The sequence below is a fragment of the Mastigoproctus giganteus genome, chromosome 5, assembly GCF_048544385.1.
Source record: "Mastigoproctus giganteus isolate SK-2022 chromosome 5, ASM4854438v1, whole genome shotgun sequence".
NCBI lineage: Eukaryota > Metazoa > Arthropoda > Arachnida > Uropygi > Thelyphonidae > Mastigoproctus > Mastigoproctus giganteus.
In genome coordinates this window covers 185362816-185383798 of record NC_143579.1, presented here as the reverse complement: position 1 = coordinate 185383798, position 20983 = coordinate 185362816, and the positions used below count along the sequence as shown (strand labels likewise).

At 37.6% G+C, this 20983-nt stretch overlaps 1 protein-coding gene across 1 annotated transcript in view; it reads right to left on the bottom strand.

Moving 5' to 3' along the window:
* LOC150085925 (Na(+)/citrate cotransporter-like) overlaps nucleotides 1-20983 on the bottom strand; it is a 54840-nt gene that overhangs the window by 19994 nt on the left and 13863 nt on the right. Inside the window, exons 4-5 of the mRNA XM_090373585.1 lie at nucleotides 19303-19407; nucleotides 4738-4918 (exon numbers count right to left, since the gene is read on the bottom strand). Coding sequence (XP_090229711.1) covers nucleotides 4738-4918; nucleotides 19303-19407 — 286 coding nt within the window. The remainder of the gene's footprint in view (nucleotides 1-4737; nucleotides 4919-19302; nucleotides 19408-20983) is intronic.

Sequence of the window (20983 nt, the reverse complement as noted above, 5' to 3'; positions counted from 1 at the left end):
TCCAGCTTGACGCATACAATTCTATTCTCGAAACAGGAGCTTATCCTACCATCTGGAACACATATTATTATGTTTCTCCCGTCCCAAAAAAGTCTAACACAAAATCGCTTAACTATTACAGACCAATTGCTATAGGATGCACTTTCCTCAAAATCATGGGAAAAGCCATGCTCCCTGCTCTCGTCCATCACATGTTTGGCTACATACCTCCATAGTGTACTACCTGGACTATCCACGATCACCAACCTCATGGATACACTTTTCAGAATTGAATGTGCCTTAAGAACAAAGAGCAGTTTGATATTGCGTTCCTCGACATTAAGGAAGCTTTCGATCATTTCTGGCCACATTTTAGTTCTTCTTAAGAAGCTCCTACAGTCCAGGACCCTATGCACCAGATATCAGGACCACCATCGCCGTATTCTCTGCTCCAGAGCGCTCCTCCAAGGGGGTGTTCTCTCTGCAGCCCTCTTCGCCGCATCTTTAGAACCCATCCTCGCAAACCATACTAATTTCGCCACGTACACTGATGATTTAAAGTTCTTCATCGTTACAAAATGCCCTCAGTCTCTCCAGTCTATCACTGTGAGCTCCAACCGACAGCTACAGGAACTGGAAAATTACCTTCATGCAATTGGGCTCTCCATTAACAAATAAAAACCGCACAATTCTCTATTACCAAGAAGAAAAAATATAAACGATGTGAATATCATTATAGCGAACTCTCCAGTTAAAAAAAAATCACCCACATAAGGATTTGGGCATCACCTACGACAAAGAAGACCTTACGTTCTTGCCTCACTTTAACGCCACTCGAACGTATGCGGTTTTATGGCCAGTGAAACAGGAGATTTTCAACTTTCACTATGCATCATAAATTACATTCTTTGATGCATAATCCCATTTCCTTTATATGCCTCAACTATATGATCCTTTGCATCCTCATCTTACCAAACCAGGTTCTTATCTCTGGAATAATGGATTTTGAAATGGCTAAATAAGATCGCCGGTCTAACACCTACAATCTCAAAATCGGTTCTGGACACCAATCTTAATATGCTTCCTTGGAGGTATCATATCATCTCTAGAAACCTTGTTACCTTCTCTCATTCTCTCAGCTTCTATCCGTAAAACTGAATTCACCTGATATCCGGGATATCGATGCCAGACCAACGCACCCCCATACAGATCTAAGCTGCGTAGCATGTCCTTCCTGGACAATATGTTTCTATTTAACTCCATCCTAATATTTAATAGGCTATCCATAGACGTTGAGAAGCTGTGCAAGGACAAAACCTACAGATCCGCTCTATTCACGCTTTGTTGTATCTTTATGTTGTGTCTTTATTTTATATGTTGTCTTTATGTTTGTTTATCTTTACCAGAGGCCGTTTAAGGCCGTGTATTGTATCTGGACTCTGTACGCAGTGCATTTGTCTGTCATTATTTATTTGATTTCTGTATATAACTCGTGTCCTCTAGCTGTATAGCTGTAAAGGGACATTTCTTCGGAAACAAATTAATATTAATAATAATAATAATGTTCAGTATGAACTACAAAGACTTCGTTTGTCAAATTCTTAAAATTTTAAAAATATTAAGCAATGGTTTTTCTGCAGCTTTAATATAAATAAGATCTTTATTGTAAAGTACACCGGTACACGCAGGTACCATGACCCTACAATACCCTTCACGGCATTATGCCAGGGGTTAACAAGCGGCAGAGGTAACCTCGCCGAGATTATCAAGATTAAATTATAAGCAGATTATGTATATATATATATATATAAAAAATACTTCTCATAGTAGATAATATTGACTTGGAAGGAAAACTAATACTAAATAACGAAAATAATACAAATTGTGATAACAAAAGATATTTTCCTCGAGTCCGGTTTTCTGTGAGTTTCTTGCCCAGTCAGAACGATCTGAGATCAGTTGGTAGTTGTGGGGACCATGTGCAGATCTAGGATGAGCCGTCTATACTTTTCATCATCTATGATTTTAAACAAGTCAGTATCCAGGGATTGAACCAAATGGAGCTTCTGATAAGGGAGGAACCGATCTTTAAAATGTAGCCTCGAAGGAAGAGCAAGAAGCTTGGGAGTGGAGCGGAGAGTTGGTTGGGGAATCCGCCAGCACACGGTGTCCTAGATGTTGGGCGCTGAGACGCTCCCTGCAATCATTTTTACGGTGAAGATGAGTCTTCTCTCGTGCATTAATGCAGAAAAACTGGTTAAATTCAGCGCTTTGGCCATCGGTGTTGTGCGCTGCTATGGTTGGAGATGACGCTTCCAGGTTGCCCACTTCAGGAGCCAGTATTCTGCGGCTTTTAATGGATTAATTGTGGTGTCTGCAGCCGATCCTCACAACTCTACTCCATACAGTACACCTCCGAAAATCATCATCCTGATGTACATTTTTATCAGATTGCTGTTTTGAATGTGTAGCAAGTGCTGCTTGGAAACCCACCGTTGCCTGTTGAATTTAGCACAGAGTTCTTCTACATGATGATGGAATCGTAATTTTATGTCGAAGATCACACCCAGATTTCTCTGCTTTTCGACGCAGGGAATCAGGACTCCTTCAATCGCAGCCTGAATTATGGTTGGTGTGGGTTTAAGTGAGAATACCATGATGGCAGATTTCTCAGGGTTCACTTGCAGGTCAAATTTCGTGAGGTACTGCTGTACTTCTGAACTTCTGATAAGGTCTTTTTGATGGTTACTGTGGTGTTTCGGAGACGAATGACGGTGATGCGCAAAGCTATGAGACATAAATATATTGTCTGTAATTGCGTGTGTTCTTTATCCGTATGAATAAAGTAGGATAACCTCTAGATTAAAATAAAGTAGGATAACCTCTAGATTAAAATAAAGTAGGATAACCTCTAGATTAAAATAAAGTAGGATAACCTCTAGATTAAAATAAAGTAGGATAACCTCTAGATTAAAATAAAGTAGGATAACCTCTAGATTAAAATAAAGTTTTTTTCCTTAAGCTGTAGTTGCAAATTAATTATATATACTTTTAAAGCAGTAAAAATCAACTTTTTAAAGTTGATCTTCAAACCGAATAAAGTCTGTATAAGCCTATAGAAGAGACGAATGGTGGTGATGCTCAAAGTTATGAGGCATAAATAGATTGTCTGTAATTGCGTGTGTTCTTCAGTTGGCTCTCTTGCCGAAAACCACGAGTTTCTAGAAGAAAACAGATGAAAGGTCACATGCCATCCTGTTTGCTTAATGAATTCGAATGGCAAGTTTTTCGCTTCATCAGTTTAGGTATTAAAGAGGTAGTTTAGTGTCTTGTTGGTGAAATGCATATATTAGTCTCACAACGTCCAGAATTTTATGAAAAGTTTTTCTTTACAATTGAAAATGTAAATGCCTATGTATCAAGTAAGCTACTCAAGGTACTTATGCAATCAACTCTTCCTGAAAATTGTTCGTATTCTTTAAGCCAGTGGTTTCGGCTCACATGCATTGAAACTTATCGTTGCAAACGAAAATGGCTGATGGATAATGAATATCACAGATCGATATTTTTCCACTCCCTGTGGAAAAATATCGATCTTCTTGTGACGAAGTGATTCGAAGAGAAGTCTTCTTCCCATAATTTCTCTCTAGTAGAATTATATCCAACTTGCTGGTTGCACAGGAATCGAAATTTTGGCCAACTTTCTGCACTGCTTCCGTTGTCTCTCACGTTGTTAACCTCCGAAAATCATCAAAACTTTGCGCATTTTCAAGAAATATAACAAAATTTGATAGAAAAACATTGACAGTTTGCACCCCTATTTTGTATATTTAAAAAAACTTGTGTAAGCTTATTCATTCTATTACATATCCAGAATATATATTTTTTTATAAATTAGTTAACATGTTTCGCTAAGATAAAACGTTTGTTTTAGATCTCTGACAGATCAGGCGACTCTTCAAAAGTGTTAAAGAGAATAGAGGAGGTGAGCAGCTTTCATGAATATACACCCATTGCTGTATCTCGTCTCAGTGAAACCGCCAGGAAAAGAGCCTACCACCTGGTAAGTGCTTAAGTTTAATATAAAAGATTAGAAATCTTATAATACCGTATTGGTGGACTAATAATACAATAGCAATTGCTTAAAAAGTGCTTAAGTTTTTAAATTAACACTATTTTGGTATAGTTTTTATAAGCAATGCATTTCTTATATAAATTCTGGAAATGAACTTCAACGATATCACTCCATTAGTGGTTTCTACCATAACATCTTATGATAAACTCTCGTGGAACATCTTACTGAAATGAAATTCTAAATGGCTTCAAGCAGCCATTAAAAATGACGCTTACAGCAATCTGTAAACGAATGAGTAGTAAAGAAGGTATGTTCTGATATTCGAAACAACCATTTAGATGTTTAATTTATTTGACCGCTTTAAGCGTCTGTCATACTTAACCATTTTTTGATAAGCCCTCGAATTTGAATATAATTCTTAAAATTGATATGTAACAGAAGTATCACAGTTCTAGAAATAGAAAGAATGAGAAACACTAAAATCCCGTAATGAAAATTTAAGTTTTGAATTGAACGGTTTGAATTCTGCATTGTCATGTAAGAATAGCAGCGGTCGATCCACTGGTTTTATGACATTGCTACTGCAATATTTTGCCAGGAAACAATGTTACAATATAATGATAAAACAGAGTAATTTGCATTTTTGAAAACTCTGTGTATAAAGATTAGTTATATTCTCTTACCTTCGCACCCAAAGATAGCGATAGCCCTCCTCCTAAGAGCAGCAAGATGCCCCACGCCATCTCTTTATTAACCGTCTTCCAATCTAACAACGGGCGTTTCACACCTGCGACGGATAATTGAGATGGAATGAGAAAGAAGAGCATTGAAACAGCAATGGCCGGAGTTGAATCTCCTATCTTTCTGAAAAATGAAATTGAGTAATGATTATACAGTTTAACTGGAAGTTCTGTTTGTACACCACAAACTAAACCATACTGTCAATGCAAATCACAATTATCAGAACTATGGAAAAATCCATTTGGCCCCTCATTAATTAAACTGTTTTAAAACTTGGAAATCGTAATTATCAGTATTATGTTTGAAATCCATATGGACAGTGGCAGATTCAGAAAAAACGACACGGAAGGGGGCAACATGATACAAATAATTATATTGCTACCATACATCCTTCAAAAAATTTTTATATCTATATATGGACCAATTATCAAATTTAAAAAAAAACAAAAGGAAATGTGTATAAAGTTATGTTATAAAAGCGTTTGTGAGTCAAACTGGTAAATAATTAATTATCTCAATTAATTATAAATGATAAGGAACATGAAAATTAACGTTTTATATATTTACACTCCTCAATTATATGAGGTGCAGTAGTAAAAGTCACAAATTTTGTTTTATTAATTGAAGTTTTCCAGCAAATGTATTTAGAACCTCTTCAGGAGTTATCTCAATAGTAGTAGTAATGGAGGCATGTGATGCAAGAAAGCAAGAGAACTTACGTAACATCAGCCAAAAAAACAAAAAAAAAAAAAAAAACAATTTCACACATCCTTTCTCTCTAAATGTTTGTCCAGTTCCTCCTTGAATTTATTTAAAATGTCAACTTCCACAACGACAGATGGAAGTTTGTTCCAGCAATTAACCACCCGCTGGCTAAAGGCAAATTTCCGCACATCTATTCTACAACTGTCTTTCCTCAATTTGAATTTATGCCCCCTCAAGTTCGTAATCTGAGCAAGCGGAAGAATCCCATCAGAATTCAGCGTGCTCAACTCATTCAAGGCCTTATACACCTCAATCAGATCACCTGGCAGGTGCCTAGTATCCAGCCACTGCAATTTTCAGAATTTAAGCCTTTCTTGGTAAGAGTACCCCGTCGTTCCCCTCGCCAATCTGGTAGCTCTTCTCTGTACACGCTCAAGCAATTCTACAATCTTGCTAAAATGAGGCCTGCAGACCTGTACGCAGTACTCAAGGCGTGGCTTGACCATTGCCTTATACAAAGGGATAATTACCTCCTTTTCCCTACTAGCAAAATTCCTTTATATCATTGACAACGCCCCATGATCTGCTCTGACAGCCTGTCTGCATTGCTCAGAAAACTTCATATCTGACTGCACAATTACTCTCAGATCTTTTTCATTTTCTACCACCCCTAATAGTATTTAGTATTAGTAATGGCCGCATGGTGCAAGAAAGCCTATGGCTTATGCTGCACCAGCCAAAAAAAAAAAAAAAAACCCCGAATAAAACAATGAAATAAAAATAAATTAATTAATAAAAGAAAAGGAAATTAAACCTATCATCCTATGCGCTTCCCTGGCCCTAATATTGATCATGGCCAAACCATTCGGTCTTTCCTAACCCATTGTTGATCTCAAGTAGGTTTTATTTCTTTTCAACGAACTAAAAGATCGCTCTGCTGTTGAAGTAGTAACTTGTATCAAATAAAGAATTTTCAATAGGCATTCGAATTGTGGAAACAGAGACGCAAATCTGTACGCTGCCATTGACGTATCGACTTTTTCGGATTTTGAATTCTCTCCATAATTTTAATTCTCCATGAATATAGTGGATGGTAAATCAGATTTATATGTTTTTGCTGCATCCAATATATCTTCATGTGTTGTGTCCGAATCAAAATAATATTTGGGACCTATTTTTTGAAATAGCTATGGTATTATATTTGGAAAATCATGACTCCAACTTTGAAACCAGTTAGTCAAGATAAGGTAAAAATATGTTCACTCGGAAATAGTCTATCAGATCGGTCAAATTAGCTCGGTTTTATTGCACATTTCTGCCTCTTGGAATTTTTATTTCCACATCTAATTTTTCGGCAGTACTCTTGGTCTGGTCAAATGTAATTCTAAATTCATTTTATGAATTTGTCGACATTGATGCTTTGCAGTTGAATTGAAAGTGGTAGTGTTAAGGCTAAAAACATTGTCAAAATTTTTAAGCACTGCAAATTTCTGCGGACAGCGACTGGGCATTGCTTGCTGCATGGGGTACTAGCAGTATTGGTGCTACTTATATCATCCATTACAGAAATTACTGCAGGCAGTATTTCCAAAAAATGTAGAATTCCGTTATGCTTCTCAATCCAGCGAGTCTCGCAAAGCTTCTTGGCTTTTACTGCTTTCTGAGACGGTAAAAGTTCTGTTATTTTCGGGCTCAACAGTTGGGTTCTTGAGGCAGATTTTCTAAAAAAATTGTTAACGTTTCTAATTATGCCAACTGTATTGAGAATACTAGGTACTGTACTTTCTTTGTTTAAAGGTAAATTCAGCCTGTGATTGGCACAATGTGTGTAAATAGCGAGAGGCTGTATTTTCAGAATTGTTGCTTGTACTCCTCTCAGCATTCCACTCATGTTAGCGCCACCATCGTAGCTTCGTCCACGAAGGAATGCAGTATCCAAATTTGCTCTTTCCAAAAAGTCATTTATAGTGTCACTCAAACCTTCACCAGTCAAGTTCATAACTTTGGTAAAACCAAGGAAATTTTCTTCTATAACGCACATTTCTGTGTCGAAATACAGAATGCAGAATGAAAGCTGTTCGGAAATGCTAACGTCGGTTGTTTCGTCATCTAAGATACTGTAAAACTTCGAAATTTTAACTTTTTCAATAATTTTACTTTGGATGATTTCTCCACGGCATTTAATTAATTCATTTTAGGTTGATTTACTAATGAAATTAGCATTTTTTTTTTAGCAGTCTGCAAATGGTTCTCAAAGACCTCACCAGCATTTAACACGAAATCTTAATAATGCCTTGAAATTCTCTTTCGTTTTCAACTTATCATCGTTGTCTTCATCTACAAAAATGGATTCATCATCTCTTTGACCCCTGAAAGCGATATTTTGCGTTCCGCAAAATATTATAGTCTTGATGATCGGTATTAATTTCTATTCTTCGCTTGTTAGCACTGTCTATTACTGCTTCAGTACTGGATGTTTTTCCATCCATTACGTCAATAAAATGCTGAGATCTCACTACGTTGTTCTTATGGTATTCGTTTTTCTCATGAACTCTGAAATCATTGTTGGCATTTTTGTATGATGATAAAGGTTTTTATCACCAGCTTTCCCAGTTTCACACGACTACGACCTCCCTCATCTTCTCCAAATAACACACAAATTCTACAAAAACAACCGTCAAATGTATTACTATAAGACAGCCAAGGAAATTCCTTTATCCAGCGTGTTGTGAATGATCTAATTTTGTTTACTCTGGCAAGAGAAAGAAATTTGTAGTTTTTAGTTAGACACTGTGGATCACGCAGTACCCTGTAACGTTCTTCAACTATTTTCTGCGTAAAAACAACAAACAATATTTTGAAGTTCATTTGAAATTGAAGCTGATCATTCTCCTGAAGCGGTTTGTGATGGAAAAACAACTCTTGTATTCTCCACATTATCACTTCTGCTTTCAAACTGTTTTCATTACTTTAATTTTTTTTTAAAAAATGTCATAAGAGTAGGTTGTTTCTCTGCTGGTCTTTTATCCATAACTGTAAATCTGTAATTTACTTTGAAGTAAACATTACGCTCTGTGGAAGGGATTTCTCTTCTTTATTTCTTATTTCATTTCTATTACCCCTTTGTACCTCAGTATTGCAGGCTAAAGCAATTGTTGCAATTAAATTTTTGGCAACAACTTCCCACAAGCAACGTAATTGCTTTAATTAACAGAGTATTCCTGGAACTGAGGGATTTTTCCCACATAATATATTTAATTATATAATAAAAGTATTGTTATTGCTATCCGTAGTATCTCATGAGAAATGACAAACATTTTTAGTATATAATGTCGTTTATTATGGCATGCCATAAAATGTTGCATGAAGCAAAAAGACGCGAAAGTAAGAGATGTTTTTGTGAAAAGAGATACGGACTGTTTAACGTACGATGAAATGCATAATTTTCTCTGTATGAATTAGTCATTTAATAATTGTAAATAGCATTCATACAGAGAAAATTTATGCATTTCATCGTACGTTAAACAGTTTCTGTATATGTTCTTTCCTCTTTTCACAAATACATCTCTTATTTTCGCGTCTTTATGCTATAACTCTACATTTTAATGTACTTGATCAACAAATCATTCTCATCCTCTGGGTTGTTTCCATTAATTATTACATCAGATACTCCTTACAGTACGTATAGTTTTACTAACAAAATAATTCTCTCTTACATGTAATGCATCCTATGTTCATATGATATTGCTAACGCATCGACTATTCATCCGAACCACCCTTAAATATTTAATATCATTAACAGTTATCTCCTACTTATTAACAATTTATCTGAATTATTCTCATGACATATTTACCTTATCCTAAAGTGCCAGACGTCCCGGATTATGCGGGACAGTTCCGGATTTAAGTTGTTGGAATTATTAAGAAAATTTCACTCCGTGGAAAATTATATTTAATTTCTGTTTTTTTTTTTTTTTTTTATTGGGTTAAAAGAAGTATGTATTATTATTAGTTCACAGAAATGCCTATATAATATAGGTATTTCTGTGAAATAAAACAAATATATGTGAAAAAAAAATGTAAAATCGATGTCCCGCATTGTATTTTTTTTTTTGATGAAAACCCCAAACATGATGTATTAGAACCTATAGTACTTAGTACCGTGCTTGGGCTGGAAGTTGAGAAGACGAGAGAAGATATTTGTTGACATTAGACTTGAACTTCTGTAGATTAATTTTCAGGAAACACATATGAAAGGAAGGTTGTTCCAGAAAACTGCAGTTGAATGAATAAATGAGGAAGATGAAAAGTTGGTTCTGTGAGTTGAAGTTGGACCGTAAATGGATGTTGGCTGGTGGCGGCACGTGTTCGGACTGTTTTGAAAGAGAGAGCAGGAATTGTAGAAGCCAATTCAGAAGAACAGTGCCCATGAAATTATCTATAGAAAAGGCATGCAGCAGAAACAGTACGTCTATGAATCAGAGAGTGGAGAGACTCTGTTAGAGAGGAGTCATTACTTAACCTAACTGCCCTCTTCTGAATGGAATCAAGAAGCATGAGAGAGGTTTTGGGGGCACCACCCCCAGATGTGAGAACAATATTCCATGGTAGGGTGGATTTGCGATTTGTACAGAGTGAACAGCTGTTTGGAAGAAAACGCCCAGAGCGCAACAGAAAACCAAGTTTTTAAATGCAGAGGAAGCAGTACTTGTAATGTGCTTGTGCTAAGAGAGATTAGAAGTCAGGTAATCCCCAAAAGAGATATATCAACTTGCCTAGAAATCGGAGTGTCACCAAAGATAAGCATAGGAGCAGAAGAATCCTTTTTGCGAGATATAAGACAAGACTGAGTTTTAGAATGGTTAAAATCAACTAAGTTGTCTTTGCATCACTGGAGAATTATCTGGAGATCGGCATTTAAGGAATTGGTGGCAGAATATTCGAGAAGTTGAAGCTGATTGAGCAGGGCAAGGTTTCTCAAAATGGAAAGTGGAATGCAACGTGCTATCATCGGCAAAACTATGGAAAGGATTTCCAGTCAATGGAAGAAGGTCATTTATATACAACAGGAAAAGTGTGGGGGAAAGAACTGAGCCTTTGGGGACACCAAGATTAGTAGAAAAGATAAAGACAGAGAGCCAGCTACCATCACACTCCCTCAGTGAGCGATCAGAGAGAAAACTGGATAACCAATTACAAAAAACAGTTGGCAAACCATAAGATGGATGCTTGTTTAGAAGACCTTTATGCCAAACACGATCGAAAGCCTTTGAGATGTCAAGAGCAACTGCTTGTGTTTCACCGAACGTTTCCATTGATTTGTTCATAAATGGGTAACATAAGCCAGAATATCACCTGTGGATCGACATTGACGGGATCCATACTGGCGATCGTTGATCAGACGGAAGGTTTCTAGATAGTTTAAGGGTTGACAGTTAATTGTTTTCTCCATTACTTTAGAAAGAGTACAAGTAATTGCAATGGGACGATAATTGGATGGGAGGGATTTTCCACCATTTTAGGAAGTGGCTGGATATAAGTAAATTTTCAACAGAAGGAAAAACACATTTGGAATTAGAAAGTGAAAAAAGGCGGCAAAGAACAGGAGTGGAGCACAGGTTTTGAGAACAAGTGGAGAAATACCATCAGGACCTGGAGCTTTCTTAGCATCAAGATTCGTCAAAATCCTTCTGACAACCTTTTGACGGAAGACCACAGGAGGCATTGAATGGAGCGTGTTGAGAATGGTGGGAGGTGTTTTACTAAGATCATTAATACATGAGTTGAAAGAAAAATGGGATGCTAGTAGGTCAGCTTTATCCATGGCCGAAGTGACCACAGCACCATCTGGATTTGACAGAGGTGGGAGCAGAGATGGGCAAAAGTTGCGGCCAATAGCTTTGGCAAGAGACCAGAATGCTCGGCTACCATTAGGGCAAGAAGCAAGTTTTCTACTCTTAGCCTGTTCAAAATCTAGTTTGGACTGATTAATAACTGCTTTCCAATGGTTCCGAGCTTTGGTGTAGGCAGAAAATGAAACTGAAGAATTGGAAACAAGCCAGTTACAATATGCAATATTCTTCTCCTGAACGGCCTTAGCACATTTATTGGAAAACAAAGGTTTAGATAAAGAACGAGATTTTAAACTGGAGTGTGGAATAAAGGATTCCATTCCTATAAGAATAATTTCACAGACACGATCTGAGCAAACGTTGACATCAGCAGTTTTGAAACAGTAATCAGACCAAGGAAAAGAAGAAAAGAAATCTCGCAGGTCATCCCATTTTGCATTCTTGTAATGCCAAACAACACAAGGTTGGGAATAGCCATGAGATAAAGGTGCCATTGGAGAGGAGACAATCACCAAGTTGTGATCTAAGGTGCCTAAAGGACCACACACTTCGACCGTGTACTTAGAAGGGTTGTTTGTGAGAAAAAGATCAAGTGTGTTGGCTGTATGATTAGGATTGTCCGGTATTCTTGTAGGTAAATGAACAATCTGTGCAAGGTCATTAGTAATTGCAAAAGCCTCAGCATCTCTACCGGATTGGTCGGTGTGACTAGAAAACGGAAGCCAGCTGGAGTTGTGAGCATTAAAGTCCCAAAGAAAAATTACCTCACTGTTAGGAAAGTTGGACTGGAGAAAGTGAAGTTTCAAAGAGAAGAAGTCGAAGAGCTCCAAGTGATTAGTGGAGTTGGGAGAACGGTAGAGATAACTGATGAATTTGACACAATGAGGTAGAGAGATTTTAAGCCAGAGAAGATCGAAAAGAGGAGATTCCAAATTACCAAGTTTCTGACAGGGAATATCAGAACGGACATATGCACAAGTACCATCTTTGAGGCGAAAGGAATCATACAGCGAATAATTTGGGCAACTGAGATGAGCAGTAGTTGAATCAACCGATAACTGAGATTCTATCAGAAAACGTACATGGGGTATGGCAGACTGCAAATGGAAATGGACATTGTTGAGATTAGAATTGAAACTACGTATATTTGTGAATGAACTAGGAAGTGTTTGGAAGGTTTTAGATCTTTTTCGCAGATAAGCTTCTCTATTAGTTTGACAATTCATGAGTAATCATGAATTGTCAATAGTAAGAAAAAGTGAGGGGACATGCTGTATGAAGTAATGAAATTTTTGGATATAGCATACACATGGTAAGAATATACCCAGAAGATCTTTGACATAACGTGGCCTCGACAAGGCCCCCCGCATACACACTACTCGGACTCCGTTGAGTCACTATCTGGCAGAGTAGAGATAGCAAGATTATACACTAGCTAATTCGGACGCCTCCAAAAGAGTTACGAATAGATTCGGTCCGGTGTACTAACTAGCGGCCGGCCTGCGAACACTGTTTTAGAGCTGTACCCTCGAAATGTAAGGAAGATTGGGTCTCGCCACCATGATGTCCATCATTACCTCAAAATTCATCAGTCATACTACATGATGGAAGAGATGAGTAAGGGTTGACCGAAACTTAGCTCTGGAGACTAAACATGGGTTCCACCACGTCAAGCCTCCAATAAGCAGAGTGGTGGTATTGCACCGTTTGATGAGAGTCATCTATCACATAGTATTGCCTGGTAACACAGAGGGGCGGCATTCCTCCATGTCGTGTGGGCGCCACACCTCGACCCCTGCTTACGGTGGTTCACACCTGTGTGGTCACTCAGTGTGCTTGTGCATGGGGGTTTTACCCGGGATTACTAACAGTCCCACCATCGTGAAAGTGCAAGCAGAGGATTTGGCTGTCATAAACCGTCCAGACTTCGCGGAAATTGAGTCCACTTGAGTGTCACCCGAATATCAGTTCCATCAGTGTTTTAGACTGCCTGGTAGCAAGTACAGCTTGTCTGGCATATCTGAGAGAATGTTTGTGACAACCTCAAGGACCGAGGTTGTCACAGACATTAAGGAATACTAAAGATCCGGACACTTTGCCTTATCCTATATATTGATATTTTTACACTATTTTTATTCATTAACATTTCTCCTCATTAACGTTTTAATTTATGAAAACTGTACAATCGGTCCTAAAAGCTCGGTGACTTACTCTTACTCTTTCAATATCATCAGAGTTCCTTACGTAGGGATCTTTCTCGCTGTTCTTGATTCTCTGGGATGGTTCTCTAGAGCGAGCTTTTCCTTCGCAGGACTGGAATACTTTCGGCCATTCCTTCTTTGTCACATAGAATCTGTGCATTTGCTTATCTTTAGTTATGCCTCACTTGCAACACAGTGTCCTTCATTTTACAGCCTTATTAAGAGCTAGCTCTTCACTCAGCTTCTTTCTTTCCAACGACCTTCGCAATTTCTTCTTTTACGCACCCCTCTCACTTTGGGCGCGAAGTTCCTGCCTAACTAATTTATACAGACCCAATCACTGCGCAGTTTCTTAACTTAATTTTCTCATACTGTACTTTGTTTTCCTGAAACTCTGTTTTTAGAGTTCGAGTTCTTCCACTTTGTTGAATTGTACTGCTAATTGTTCCCTTCCGCCTACTCTCTCTAACGGTACTATATCTGGACAGTTTTCTTATCCATAAATCTTCGGATTTATGACGAAGATATTTGTAAGAGTTTGTCTTAGAGCAGTGGTCTCCAAAGTTGGGTACGCGAGATGATCCATGGGGTGCGCGAGATAATCCGCAATATATCAATATTTATTAATTATGAAAACTTTAGTTTTTCTAACGTAATCGAAAATAAAGATTATAAATAAGTGTTTTTTTTAATACTTCAGTATGCGGCTTTATTTGATTATTCTGTTGGTTTCGCCCATGTCCCAAATGAAGCAGCCACGTGCTCGCGTCGGGCTCGGAGTATTTCTTCCATCCTTTAACTTACTGAACAAATGCAGATCAAGCAAACAATCAAACAAATGATTTTATAAATTTGATTTTAGATATAATGCCTTCCATATAAATGATTTGTAAATAAAAAAAATATTAAACTTATATATGTAATTTTTTATTCCGGGGTGCGCGACCAAAACAGTTTGAAGACCACTGTCTTAGAGTAGGACCAAACTGCGTGACGCCTCGAACTGGAATGGCGATCACATCAGCATCAATGTTGCCAACTGTAGTCAGTTCAAAATAGCTATGCCACAATGAAAAAATTTATAAAATCTTATGTTAACAATGGAAAAAAAAAAAAAAAATTTTTTTTTTTTTTTTTGTAGCTAAAGGGAATTTAAACGATTGGTATATATTCAGGGTAGGGGCACGTGCTCCGCTTTCCCTACCCGGAAACCGCCACTGCATGTAGATGTTTTTCCTCGGCACGAGAAGTGTCGTAACTGAAGAATATGATGAATGTTCGATAAGGAAATAAGGGAGCGTTGGCCAAGGACTCGTAAGCATAAATGAATGGAGAAGAATTAGACAAAGTTTTATAACCCAAACTAAAGGGAACGTTTTATATTTCATTTCTTTTTTTTTTTTTTTTTATGTAAACCCCAAACATGAGAGGTATTAGAACCTATAGTACTTAGTACTGTGCTTGGGTTGGAGGTTGAGAAGACGAAAGAAGATATTTGTTGACATTGGACTTGAACTTCTGTAGACTGTAATTTTCAGGAAATACGTATGAAGGAAGGTTGTTCCAGAAAACGACAGTTGAATGAAGAAATGAGGAAGATGAAAAGTTGGTTCTGTGAGTTTGAAGTTGGACAGTAAATGGATGTTGGCTGGTGGTGGCACGTGTTTGGACCGTTTTGAAAGAGAGAGCGGGAATTATAGAAGCCAATTCAGAAGAACAGTGCCCATGGAAGTATCTGTAGAAGAGGCATGCAGCAGAAACAGTACGTCTATGACAGAGCGATGGAGAGACTCTGTTAGAGATGAATCATTAATTAACCTAACTGCCCTCTTCTGAATGGAATCAAGAAGCCTGAGAGAGGTTTTGGGGGCACCACCCCAGATGTGGGAACAATATTCCATGGTAGGGCAGATTTGAGATTTATACAGAGTGAGCAGCTGTTTGGAAGAAAGGTAACGCCGAGAGCGAAAGAGAAAACCAAGTTTTTTTAGATGCGGAGGAAGAAATATTTGTAATGTGCTTGTGCCAAGAGAGATTAGAAGTCAGGGTAATCCCCAAAAGAGATATATCATTTTTCCTAGAAATCGGAATGTCACTAAAGATAAGCATAGGAGCAGAAGAATCCTTTTTGCGAGATATAAGACAAGACTGAGTTTTAGAAGGGTTGAAATCAACTAAGTTGTCTTTGCCCCACTGGAGAATTACGTGAAAATCGGCATTTAAGGAATTGGTAGCAGATTTTCGAGAAATTGAGGCTGATTGAGCAGGACAAAGTTTCTCGAAATGGAAAGTGGAATGCAATGTGCTATCATCGGCAAAACTATGGATAGGATTTCCAGTCAATGGAAGAAGGTCGTTAATATACAAGAGGAAAAGAGTGGGGGAAAGAACTGAACCTTGGGGGACACCTGCATTAGTGGAGAAGTTAGAAGACAGAGAGCCATCTACCATTACCCTCAGTGAGCGATCACAGAGATAACTGGATAACCAATTACTAAAAACAGTTGGAAAACCATAAGATGGAAGCTTGTTTAGAAGACCTTTATGCCAAACATCATCGAAAGCCTTTGAGATGTCAAGAGCAACTACTTGTGTTTCACCGAATCTTTCCATTGAATTAGTCCATAAATGGGTAACATAAGCCAGAATATCACCAGTGGATCGACACTGACGGAATCCATACTGGCGATCGTTGATCAGATGGAAGGTTTCTAGGTAGTTTAAGAGTTGGCGGTTAATTGATTTCTCCATTACCTTAGAAAGAGTAGAAGTAATTGCAATGGGACGATAATTGGATGGGAGGGATTTGTCACCCTTTTTAGGAACTGGTTGGATATGAGCAAATTTCCAAGCAGAAGGAAAAACACCTTTTGGAATAAGAAAGTGAAAAAAGGCGGCAAAGAATATGAGTAAGTTCAAGAGCACAGGTTTTGAGAACAAGTGGAGAAATACCATCGGGACCTGGGGCTTTCTTAGCATCAAGATTCGTCAAAATCCTTCTGACATTCTTTTGACGGAAGACCACAGGAGGCATTGAATGGAGCGTGTTGGGAATGGTGGGAGGTGTTTTACCAAGATTATTAATACATGAGTTGGAAGAAATATGGGAGGTCAGCCAAGGATAAAGCAGGTCAGCTTTATCCTTGGCTGAAGTGACAACAGAACCATCTGGTTTGGACAGAGGTGGGAGCAGAGATGGGCAAAAGTTGCGGCCAATAGCTTTGGCAAGAGACCAGAATGCTCGGCTACCGTTAGGGCAACAAGCAAGTTTTCTACTCTTAGCCTGTTCAAAATCTAGTTTGGACTGATTAATAACTGCTTTCCAATTGTTCCGAGCTTTGGTGTAGGCAGAAAATGAAACTGGAGAATTAGAAACAAGCCAATTACGATATGCAACATTCTTTTCTTGAACAGCCCTAACACATTTATTGGAAAACCAAGGTTTAGTTAAAGGACGTGATTTTAAAGTGGAGTGTGGGATAAAGGATTCCATTCTTGCAAGAATAATTTCACTGACACGATCTGAGCAAACGTTGACCTCAGAAGTTTTGAAACAGTAATCTGACCAAGGAAAAGAAGAAAAGAAGTCTCGCAGGTCATCCCATTTTGCATTCTTGTAATGCCAACCAACACGAGGTTGGGAATAACCATGAGATAAAGGTTCCATTAGAGAAGAGACAATCACCAAGTCGTGATCTGAAGTGCCTAAAGGACCTCTTACTTCGACCGTGAACTTAGAAGCGTCGTTTGTGAGAAAAAGATCAAGCGTATTGGGTGTATGATTAGGATTATCCGGTATTCTTGTAGGTAAATGAACAATCTGTGCAAGGTCATTAGTAATTGCAAAAGCCTCAGCATCTCGACCAGCTGGGTCGGTGTGACTAGAAAACGGAAGCCAGCTGGAGTTGTGAACATTAAAATCACCAAGGAAAATTACCTCACTGTTAGGAAAGTTGGACTGGAGAAAGTCAAGTTGCAAAGAGAGAAAGTCAAAGAGCTCCAAGTGATTAGTGGAGTTGGGAGAACGGTAGAGACAACAGATGAATTTGACGCAATGAGGTAGAGAGATTTTCAGCCAGAGAAGATCAAAGAGAGGAGATTCCAAATTGCCAAGTTTCTGACAGGGAATATCAGCATGGACATATGTACAAGTACCACCTTTGAGGCGAAAGGAATCATACAGCGAATAATTTGGGCATCTGAGATGAGCAGTAGTTGAATCAACTACTGCTCATCTCCTATGTAACTACTGCAACTACTGCTCATCTGCTTTCAAATGCTATGTAAATGTTCAGATTCTATCAGGAAATCGTATCCAATATGATCCCAGATACCAATGTACCCACTATGTTTGCTGGTGATTTCAATGTCATGTAACTCGAAACAAATCGCTTATAAAGTATATGCAACATGAGTTCAACTTGAAGTACATTTCTACATCGCCCAATATTTCCCTGTATTATACCTGCTAAAGGGGGAAACGAACATCAAATACTTGATTCCTGCATTCATGGTTATATAATCGAAATTTTTGACTGCATTCGCGTGAACACTGAAAATGGCGGCGTTTGGGCAGTGTAACTTTGGGTTGCGAAGAGATAGGACGTTGGAATTGGTGTCGATTTGTAGAGAATAACAGGATCTACAATATTATTTAATAATAATAACCGATAAAATAAAATTTGTAAAGTTATAAGCCGATAAGTGTGCTGAGTTGAAGAAAATTTTCATAATGTCGAAAAAATTGCAAAGGAAATATGAACAGAAATGTAAGAAAAATATATCATTGGAAAGAAAAATTATGTTATCGGTGATTATGTCGGTGATATGTGTCTAGTTGATATGATGGTGTGCGGTGAATCTCGTTTCATACTCGGTTCTGTCTACATACATGTATCACAAACTTCGATTGAAGTGTTTCGGTTTCAAATACTATGTAAATATTCAGATTCTATCAGGAAAATCGTACCCAATATGATCCCAGATACCAATGTACCCATTATGCTTACCGGTGATTTCGATGTCAATGTTACTCAAAACAAATCGCTTATAGAGTATAAGCAACGTGAGTTCAACTTGAAGTACATTTCTACATCGCCCACTACTCTGGGCAACACTTGTATAGCTTTAACCTTTGTAAGAAACATCGATGTAAATACTATGCCATATGTATCTTACTTCTCCTATCATCGGCCTTTGATAAATAAAATTATACTTCACTTATAACCACCAAGACTTTATTCATTTACATCTTACTCTTCCTCTAATAACACAAAGACGGATTCACACCTTAAACGATTGCGGTTGTGTTCCCGTACACAAACCACCCCAATTTTTTTTTTAGCAACTGTCTGATGTGATCTGAAAAATGTACGACCCCATTATAAATTTTATTGCTCTGCCATATTCTTGCGCTCATAGGAATGAACTATTCCCACAAGAAATGACTCCTTTTTTTCTCAGTTTAAGCTCAAAGACCTGAATATTCCGAACTATATTTCAATAATGGGGATATTTTCTACTTACAAAACGTTCACATTTTTACCTTATAGTTGAAACCAACGGCAAAACTGGGAATTCTGCTTTTTCCACTTCTCCAGATTCACGAAAGGGTCCCTCCCGTGTTCTTTTAACAAACATGACAAACTAACTGCGGGGCTCTGGGGGTAAACCTAACAAGTGCAAAGGAGGGTTCAATTTGAAATAATACTAGTCATTAAATGTTGTGATCACTGATAATAAAACTTACATGCTCGCAACGTGCGAGGCCCATCCGCTGATGAACTTTGGATCTCTGAACACCCACAGTGATATAACCGCAGAAAAGAGCACTATTACCGACCACTCGGCGAATCTGAAATGAGAAAATCCATTCTTTATAATACTACTGATAATTATTAGCAGCATACGTAGGATTTTACGTATATACTACTGTGTTATTATAATGGCGGTAAATCAAATAAGCCTAAAGTAAAAGTTTGGCGTTTATCGAATTTGATTGGTAAATCCTGGAAAGTTACAATGTTTGGTTGTTGGCCAAAATGGTAACGAGAGAGAATTAGTAGAATCGAAATTTGAAATACTTCAACTGTGGTTTATAGTTTCATTAAAGAAGCGAAATGCTCCTTATTATCAGCATGGGGATTCCAAATAAGGCCCAGATGTGTCTTTAGATTTAAAGTCTTCATCATTTTCACGTTGTAAATGATTCCTCAGAGCTCTCCTGGGAATTCAGAATTGCTTTGTTACCGTCCTTACCACCATACTCGCATTAACAGCTGCCATAGCGTTTCTGAGTTGCTCCCAGGACTACTGATCTCTCCTTGGCAATTGACGTTATGTGCAAAGTAAACGAACACACTTCATTCGTATTTCAATAACCACATATGAGTAAATGTCCCCAAGTATACATTTTCTTTTCAAAAGTGGGTATTTACTAATAATGCATACCCGAATCTTATTTGAAGGCGCCTGGTTTTCCTTTCAGTTTTCCCTCTGGCCACATTGCCACGTAATATTTTTGAAAATCTGTTTATAGTCTATGGGAATGCGATATTTCTTAAATTAATTTACTTTCTTTTTCTGTGATTAATAAAAGCGAAAAGTAAATAACTAATTATCTTCTTACCAATTACTAATTGATTAACTAAGTAACATATAAAAGTAATTGTTTTCGCTTCACTTTACATACCTCCCAACGTAATATTCACTTCATGTTTTAATACTCTATGATCAACAACGTATGAAATGCAACGTATTTCAGGCGCTATGATTTAATAAATTAAACAAGTGCACAGCAGCAAACATAATAACCAGTGCTTTAGCTATATGGTATATGGATAATCAATGTGATATGTATGGGGGAAAAAGCAAATAATAATATTTGCTGGATTTCTATTGGTCCGATTTTAATGCAGTTTAGAAAATCGCAAAAAAAAAAAAAAAAAAAAAAAAAAGAAAAAAGAACGCTTTGGGTATATGCATAATATATGCAATGTGTATGGAAAAAAAATAAGAATAATTGCCAGATTTCTATTGGTCTGATTTTATGAAATATGGAACTGCTCTACAAATCCTTCTGAAAGAGCCAAACGTAAAAAAAAATCATGAATAGCTATCCAAATGGGAGTCAAGTTACTGCAGTCCGTAACTTGACTCCCATGACAATAGACGATTTTTGCATATCTTTGCATAAAGCAATTGTATTGCAGTTACAGCATTGATTTTAAGGGGCGATTTTGTTTGACCAATCTGATTGGATCAGTATGATGAAGTCACAAACGAACTGGATGCAAAATATAATTTTGATATTATAATTGCATTCTGATTTCAGTTAAGCTTTCGAAGCTGTTGCACATAAAAGACTGCTGTACAAATTGGAGCACTGTGGTATCAAGGACATGTTACTACTCTCGATAAAGGAGTGTTGA